The 9,440-nt window shown below is 36.6% G+C and overlaps 1 protein-coding gene across 1 annotated transcript; it reads left to right on the top strand.

Annotated features, from left to right (window-relative positions):
* Positions 1-6,617: 6,617 nt before the first annotated feature.
* On the top strand, positions 6,618-7,577 carry LOC120864509 (olfactory receptor 2T6). The gene has a single exon (XM_040241580.1). It carries the CDS (start codon positions 6,618-6,620, stop codon positions 7,575-7,577), a length of 960 nt encoding a protein of 319 aa, XP_040097514.1.
* Positions 7,578-9,440: the final 1,863 nt, after the last annotated feature.

Here is a 9,440-nt window from a genome sequence, read left to right as displayed (position 1 = left end):
AGCAAGCTCCGGGAGATGGTGAAGGGACAGGGAAGCGTGGTGCTGCAGTCCATGGGGTCACAAAGAATTGGACACAACTGAGCGACTGAACAACAACAAGCCACATTAAGGACTTTTATCTTTAGCTCACAAACAATGCAAATACTTGAAGGCTTTTAAGTAGGAGTGGGTTTATATGAACAGGCTGACATATATGTCAATGTACTGCTGGATTTAATAACTAATATTAATTTAGGAAATGTTTTAATCTACATTTAAGAGTGAAATTAGCTTATAATTACAAGGGGTTTTGTTTTGGAAGCTACTGTTTGTTTTTCTTCAGTTGCTCAGTCGTGTCTGACTATTTTCAACCCCATAGACTGTAACCCACCAGATTCATCTGTCCATGGCATTTTTCAGGTATGAATACTGGAGTGGGTTGCAATTTCCTCCTCCAAGGGATCTTCCTAACACAGGTACTGATAGTTAAAAACACATGTTATGTAAAAAGATGCAATATTTATTTTAAATAATCTCCATTAAAATTTCCACTGTATTAATATAATGTTGAATAACATCTTACGAATTACATATTTCACTTCAGTTCAGTTCAGTCGCTCAGTGGTGTCCGACTCTTTGCGACCCCATGAACCACAGGACACCAGGCCTCCCTGTCCATCACTAACTCCCAGAGTTTACCCAAACTCATGTCCACTGAGTTGGTGATGCCATCCAACCATCTCATCCTCTGTGGTCCCCTTCTCCTCCTGCCTTCAACCTTTCCCATTATCAAGGTCTTTTCAAATGAGTCAACTCTTTGCATCAGGTGGCCAAAGTATCAGAGTTTCAGCTTCAGCATCAGTCCTTCCAATGAACATCCAGGACAGATCTTTAGAATGGACTGGTTGCATCTACTTGCAGTCCAGGAGACTCTCAAGAGTCTTCTCCAACACCACAATTCAAAAAGCATCAATTCTTTGGCGCTCATCTTTCTTTATACTCCAAATCTCACATGCATACATGACCACTGGAAAAATCATAGCCTTGACTAGATGGACCTTTGTTGGCAAAGTGATGTCTCTGTTTTTTAATATGCTGTCTAGGTTGGTCATAACTTTCCTTCCAAGGAGTAAGCGTCTTTTAATTTCATTGCTGCAGTCACCATCTGCAGTGATTTTGGAGCCCAAAAAATAAAGTCTGACACTGTTTCCACTGTTTCCCCATCTATTGGCCATGAAGTGATGGGACCAGATGCCATGATCTTCATTTTCTGAATGTTGAGCTTTAAGCCAACTTTTTCACTCTCCTCTTTCACTTTCATCAAGAGGCCCTTTAGTTCTTCTTCACTTTCTGCCACAAGGGTGGTGTCATCTGCATATCTGAGGTGATTAATATTTCTCCCAGCAATCTTGATTCCAGCTTGTGCTTCTTCCAGCCCAGCATTTCTCATGAGGTACTCTGCAGATAAGTTAAATAAGTAGGGTGACAATATACAGCTTTGACGTACTCCTTTTCCTATTTGGAACCAATCTGTTTTTCCACATCCAGTTCTAACTGTTGCTTCCTGACCTGCATACAGGTTTCTCAAGAGGCAGGTCAGGTGGTATGGTATTCCCATCTCTTTCAGAATTTTCCACAGTTTATTGTGATCCACACAGTCAAAGGCTTTGGCATAGTCAATAGAGCAGTTTTTCTGGAACTCTTTTGCTTTTTCCATGATCCAGCAGATGTTGGCAATTTGAGCTCTGGTTCCTCTGACTTTTCTAAAACCAACTTCAACATCTGGAAGTTCACGGTTCATGTATTGCTGAAGCCTGGCTTGGAGAATTTTGAGCATTACTTTACTGGCATGTGAGATGAGTACAATTGTGTGGCAGTTGGAGCATTCTTTGGCATTGCCTTTCTTTGACATTGGAATAAAAACTGACCTTTTTCCAGTCCTGTGGCCACTGCTGAGTTTTCCAAATTTGCTGGCATATTGAGTGCAGCACTTTCACAGCATCATCTTTCAGGATTTGAAATAGCTCTACTGGAATTCCATCACCTCCACTAGCTTTGTTTGTAGTGATGCTTTCTAAGGCCTGCTTGACTTCACATTCCAGGATGTCTGGCTCTAGGTGAGTGATCATACCATCATGATTATCTGGGCCGTGAAGATCTTTTCTGTATAGTTCTTCTGTGTATCCTTGCTACCTCTTCTTAATATCTTCTGCTTCTTTTAGGTCCATACCATTTCTGTCCTTTATCGAGCCCATCTTTGCATGAAATGTTCCCTTGGTATCTCTAATTTTCTTGAAGAGATCTCTAGTCTTTCCCATTTTATCGCTTTCCTTTATTTCTTTGCATTGATCACTGAGGAAGGCTTTCTTATCTCGCCTTGCTATTCTTTGGGACTCTGCATTCAAGTGGGTATATCTTTCCTTTTCTCCTTTGCTTTTCACTTCCCTTCTTTTCACAGCTATTTGTAAGGCCTCCTCAGACAGCCACTTTGCTTTTTTGGATTTCTTTTTCTTGGGGATGTTCTTGGTCCCTGTCTCCTGTACAGTGTCATGAACCTCTGCCCATAGTTCATCAGGCACTCTGTCTATCAGATCTAGTCCCTTAAATCTATTTCTCACTTCCACTGTATAGTCATAAGGGATTTGATTTAGGTAGTACCTGAATGGTCTAATGGTTTTCCCTACTTTCTTCAATTACGCAATTTCACTTTTCTCATATGTGTGGTTAGAATATTTTTCTTATTCTTAGAAAAGTTTTGTGTTTTTTGTTTTCAGCTCTCTTTAGCATAGCCAGAAGTTGGTTTATTTTGTTTCAATTTCAAAGAATCAATCAGTTATTTATATAATCAGTGTACATATTTTAGAATCCATTAATACCTACTTTGAAGTTTTAATTTCTCTTCTTCTTATTTAAATTTATTTTGTGGATTTATTTCTAACTAATTGGGTTAAATCTTTGTTTACTCCACATATGTTTTATAAAATATGCCTTAAGTACTATAAAATATTGTCTAACTCTTTGGCTATGTCTTATAGGCTTCCATGTGTATTATGTTTGATTTAAGTACATCTTTGAGCTTTGAACTTTTTGCCCTGAATAGTTTTTGAGCCATATGTTCAATTTTTTTTTTTTTTTAGATATAGACCTGCTATTATTTAGAGTTCTAACATACTTTACTTTCGTTTACCTTGAAAACCAATTGAACATATTGAGCATATAAAGCACCTCAATTTTTTTCCTCTTTTTTGTTGAAGTATAGTTGATTTATGGAGTTGTTTTAATTTCTGCTATACATCAAGGTGATTCAGTTACATTATTTTGTCAATATTCTTTTCCATTATGTTTTATCATAGAATATTGAATATAGTTCCCTGTACTATACAGTAGGACTTTTTGTTTATCCAATGTATGTAAAATAGCTTACGTTCTGATAAAGCATCTCTATTTTAAATGAATGGAAGAATTATCTTTTTTCCATTTATAATACTGATATAAATTACATTCTTTTTAGAGCCTTTGTCCTTTTATTTTTACTTAAGAATAATTAACCACATGATGGCCAATTGTACTTACTGAACTTGTCTTTAGTATATTCTCCATCTAAGTCACTCTGTGTCTTTTTAAAAATTTTATCAGTGTATAGTTGATTTACAAGGTCAACATTGTGTTAAGTCAGGTGTACAGCAAAGTGAATCAGTTATACAAATACATATATCCACTTTTTTTTCCAGATTTTTTTCCCCACATAGACTATTACAGAGTGTAGAATAGAGTTCCCTGTGCTATTCAGAAGGTTCTTAACAGTTATCTATTTATATATAGTAGTGAATATATGTCAATCCCAATCTCCCAGTTTACCCCTTCTACTTACCCCCTGATAGCCATAAGTTTGTTTTCTATAACTCTATTTTTGTTTCCTAGATAAGTTCACTTATTCCCTTTATATAGGTTCCACATATAAGCAGTATCATGTGATAACCATCTTTATCTGTCTGATTTACTTCATTCAGTATGATGTCTCTATATACTTGTCACCTCTTTTTTGCATCTATTAAGTCTTTCATTCTTTTGTTTTTAACTTTTTCTGATTTGTTCTCTTAAAGAGTGAAACTCCTCTTTAAAAGTGTTTATCCCCCATGATGTTGCTATTAAAATAACTGTTTTCTATCTTATCTTGGTATATGCCTTCACCTCCTGCACTTTCATATTACATGTTTTTATTTCATAATTTTCAGTGTTTTAGAACACATACATATTCCTTTGTTTTAATACTAGTACTGATTCTGTTAGTGCTTTTCAGAAATGTTCTTATCCTTATAGTTCTCTTTTTTGTGCCAATCATGAGTGAAAATCTATCATCTCTGGCTCATTTACTGAGGGAGAAAGTGCCAGACTCTTGATAATTTTATATTTATTTATTTATCAATGGCTCCTTCAACTTGAATATATATTCCAAAGGAGAGGGAGCACTGTTGATGTATCATCAGCTCTTAGTCAGTAGTTCACAATAAATATTTGAATGAGTGAATGAATGCAAGCTACTTTTTGGTACTTTATAATTTTATTCTATGTAAATTAAGTATGGTTTATCTGTATTTTTTGCATAATACTTTCAGACCTTATAATATTATTTTGATGCTAAGCATTATTTTGAATTCCATTCAAGTTTTCAATATTTACATTCTTTTTAAACATGTTTATTTAAGGTGAATTCAGTGTTCACTATAAATGACAGTTTGTAGTTTCTTATTTCTCAACTTCCTTTCATCTATATAATATTTAGATATATATTAGTGTATATTTCTGTTAACATATTTCAGAATATCTTCCTTTTGGATTTATATATTGTTGGCAGTATGTATGTATCTAATAGTATTGGCAATAGTTTTTATTAAGCACATAACACATTCCAGTTACCAAACTAAGAAACTGATTGTACTAAGTGACATACTCCTTGAAAACTGTCTTGTTTCTTTCACTACAGAGCAGATGAAGAAACAGAGGAAAACACCTTGTATGGTTAAGAAAGGATCATCCTTAATCATAGATTAAGGAATCATAGAGACCTCTTACTCCAAAATATCATTCCTAGGTGAGGAAATTGACTATAATCCTGTCCATTTATGGTCACATCATTTGCCCTTTTTTGTAGTATAACATTGCATAGGGCTTAATATTATGTCCAAATATTTCAAAAATTATATATGATGTTTGAAGAATGGTAAAGCTAATGAGGAATTTTTTAAAGAATTCTCTTCTTTTCATTATATATTCAGTACATAAATGTACCACCCAGAGTGTGGGTTTCCTTTTGCTTGGGATTTCCTCTGCTTGTCCTCTACTCTGCATGGTTCTTCAGACACTTCTTTCAGGTATCGTCTCTAAGCAGTATGACTGACCAAATCATAATGCTCTTGATAGTGAAAGGAGTCAGGACACATGCTCAACTGGAGGGGACCCAGAGACAGAAGACATAACCCAGACTGCCTCAAACTAACTTGGATGGAGATTCTCCTCTAGTAAAGCCTTCAAGGTCCACAAAATTGCAGAATCAATGGGAAAAAAATAACAGGCTCAACTGCACAAAAGGGACACAAACAAAAATAATCAGAATGAACATATGTTTAAATGTTATACAAATGATTACAAATGGAAATGGCATCTCAGTTCTACAGATTATTTAGAAAAAGCTTTTGACCTCTTTACCTTGGTCCAAACATCTTAAGAATCTTATTTCAAACACCTCACTACCCAACTCATGCATGATGCAATGCTCTGCATGAACTGTCTTGAACATAACAAACTCCTTTCTGCTTTAGGACTCTTAAATTTGCTATTTATTCTGCAGGAACAACTTTTCCTCAAATCTTCACATGTCTACTCTCATTTGTTATCCTATTTTATCCATATTAATGAAGCATTTCTCATTATCTAGCACCATCATTTTCCTTTGGTTTACTCTCTTCTATCACAATTAGAGCTGTAAGTCATATGAGACATTCTTCTTTTGTTTACAACAATTTCCCTAGAGCTTAGAACACTGCAAAAGTTATTCTCCATGAATAAACGTTGGTGTATGAGTGGCTGAGGAATCAACAAATGAATGAAAAAGCAAATGACTATCATTCAATTGTCACATGAACAATGCTGTGATCCAACTCAATACTTCAAAATCTACAGTCATAACTACAACTTAATGGTTGTTTTTTGATGACACTGATTGGCTTTAAAGTTGTCACAAAAATTCTCATATCAACGAAACCTCTTTTGAACTGAATCAATTGACTCTATTGTTTTTCAGTTGTATCCATATTTCAAACAAGTGGAGCCAACTCCAGTAGTCCTATCTATAGCTCATATTCTAAAATAACAAACTCCCTTAAGTCAAGGATTAATTTCCAAATGACCATTTGTCTTCATGCCATGGGACCTAACATTAGAATTGCTCTTCAACAAGAAGAAATTTCCAAGACAGAAGAAACCGCAAATCTGTCCCACATAAAACAATTGACATTACTGTATAAATAATTTTAATTTAATCATACTTACATAGACATTTTTAATGGTTCATCTTATCTACTGCAATTTTCATCAATCCCATATTTCTCTTCTTATGCCTCCAGGTCCAATTTAAAACCATGAATGGAAATAATAAGACCTTTTCCAGTGACTTCACCCTTACAGGGCTCTTCACTAACGACAAAGCCTCTGGCTTTCTTTTCAGCATCATTTGTGCCATCTTCTTCATGGCCATAATAGTTAATGGGGTCATGATCTTCCTAATCTACATAGACCCTCACCTCCATACCCCCATGTACTTTCTGCTCAGCCACCTCTCCTTCATTGACATTTTGTACATCTCCACCATTGTGCCCAAGATGCTGGCCGATTACCTTAAGGGTGAGGGGACCATATCCTTTATTGCCTGTACAGCCCAGTACTTTCTCTATATGGGCTTTGTAGGGGCCGAATTTTTCCTGCTGGGACTCATGGCATATGACCGCTACGTGGCCATCTGCAACCCTCTCCGCTATCCTGTCCTCATGAGCCATCGAGTCTGTTGGATGATCTTGGCCAGCTCTTGGTTTGGTGGTGCTTTGGATAGCTTCCTCCTCACCCCTATCACGATGACTCTACCATTTTGTGCTTCACACAAGATCAACCACTTCTTCTGTGAGGCACCCACTATGCTGAGGCTGGCCTGTGGTGACAAAGCTGCCTATGAAATGGTGATGTATATTTGCTGTGTCATGATGCTGCTGATCCCCTTCTCTGTAGTGATTGCTTCCTACACTGGAGTGCTCATCACAGTGCACCAGATGAAGTCAGCAGAAGGGAAGAAGAAGGCTTTTGCCACCTGCTCCTCACACATGATGGTGGTGATCTTATTCTATGGGGCTGCCCTATACACATATATGCTTCCCCAATCATACCACACTCCAACTAAAGACAAGGTCTTTTCTGTCTTTTACACTATCATCACCCCCTTGTTAAATCCTCTCATTTACAGTTTGAGAAACAGAGATGTGGCTGAGGCCTTTAAGAGGGTTTTGGCAAGATGTCGAGGGACCCATGGTACGACAAGGGAAGAGTTCTGACAGTCTAATTCCTCCATGTCTGCTCAGGAGTGTATGGGGTTTTGCCACGGATAATACAGATAATGCTTGCAGCAACCACCAATGCCAGTTATGTCAAAAACTACATCAGCCATACTTTTATCAAAAAGGTGAAACTGCTGAAACATCGATGCATGAATAATGCCAGAGTGTTATAAATGTTACCAAACTAACTCATGTCTACTTGCCCATTGTGCAACAAGCCAATCTACTGACACCAAGTTGTGGTGAAGGAAAGTACAGCATTTACTGAAGGGCATCAAGTAAGAACAGTGGACAGCTAGTGCTCAAAAGAAAAAACAAAAAAACAACTCCCTGATGGCTTTTAGGCAAGGGTTTTTAAAGGCAACATTAGGGTTGAGGATTACAGGGTACCTGATTAGCTCATGGACATTCTTCTGATTTGTTGATGGTGAGGTAACAGGGTGATGTTTCAGGAATCTTGATCACCAGCCCTCTGGTTACAACCAGTCTAGGACACACGCACTTAAGGTCAGCATGTAATCACCATTCTTTACCTTGGCAGGGCTCTTTGTTTCTACAGAATGACTCAAAGTTTTGGTTAAATACTTGAGAAAGAACTGTTGGTTCTGTGATTTTGCTTTACTGTTGAACTAGTGTTTCAGCTATCTTTAATTTTCTTGCTTGTCTGTCTTTCATTTGTTTCTGAATTCCCTCACTTCTCTAATTAGTAAGTTAGTTTGCTCTTTGGAACTCAGGGAAAGCCTAGGAGACTAGAGTCTTTTTCTACAAATGAAAAAAAGCACGCAGAGGGGTGTTTGTACCCAGGAAGTCCCCACAGAGTCCTGCTTGGTTTCATAAACAGCAGTATTTCTTCCTTGTGGCCACCCATTCTAATTCTTCCCTTATATCAATTCTATGAGTGCAATTTATGTATATAAGGGCCCCAGATTATCTGATTAATATTACAATTTCTATCCACTCTCAGGAAATTCATAAGAATGGCAATTTTGATTATGTTGTTTAAATGAATCATAGACAGAGTTTATGAAAAAGGTTAGAGGTGCAGACACTTAAAAGAAGCTATAGCATCATAAAACTTCAAAGGAAATACATACATACACTCACACCAGGATTTAGAAAAGTTAAATATCTTTTCATTGAGTAACAACTGAAAACATTCCTCCCTTATTTAAATCTGGGGCTGGAAAAAAAAATGAATCACATGTTTTTGCAGAAATAGAGACTAATACTCTTCTGGGCATGATTCTATAATGTTATGTATGTTATATGGTAAATAATCATTATATCAGAAGGCACAGTAATAGGCAGGAGAGAAAAGGGTGCTTTATGGATGTGTAAATTCAGTAGTCACTTTTCAGTTTTTTCTCCAGTTCATCAGAATTATTAAATTTCTGGAATCATGCTCTAGATATTATAGTGATATGAATATTTTTATTCCAAATAAGTGGTGGACAGCTTATTTTTCCTCATCTATGGTACCAAGTTTTACATTGTATAACATTACAAACTGGGAAGAAAATAATTGGCTTTCCATCTGAAAGTTGGAACCAAAAAAATTTCCTTGGGAAATGACTTAGATAATTTCTTTTTAGGAAGTTGGGTCCCTAAAGAGAATGTGTTTAGCCTAAATTATAGACTCAGTTGTAAAAACCTGGACCAAATCCCAAGCCCCTTAACCTTCTCTGTAATGAGGCTATGCCAGATTCTGTGCTCTCAAAACCCTAGCTGGGTTCAGTAATATTCTACTTCTGACAGACACTGGTGATCGTAAACATAATCACACCTCCTATTGCACTGGAGAAAGGAACTGAATGGTAAACAAAATTTTTAACCAAATGGAAAAATTTATGTTGGACCCTG

Source organism: Oryx dammah, unplaced genomic scaffold (assembly GCF_014754425.2).
Source record: "Oryx dammah isolate SB20612 unplaced genomic scaffold, SCBI_Odam_1.1 HiC_scaffold_5, whole genome shotgun sequence".
NCBI lineage: Eukaryota > Metazoa > Chordata > Mammalia > Artiodactyla > Bovidae > Oryx > Oryx dammah.
This window is presented reverse-complemented; position numbering and strand designations above follow the sequence as displayed.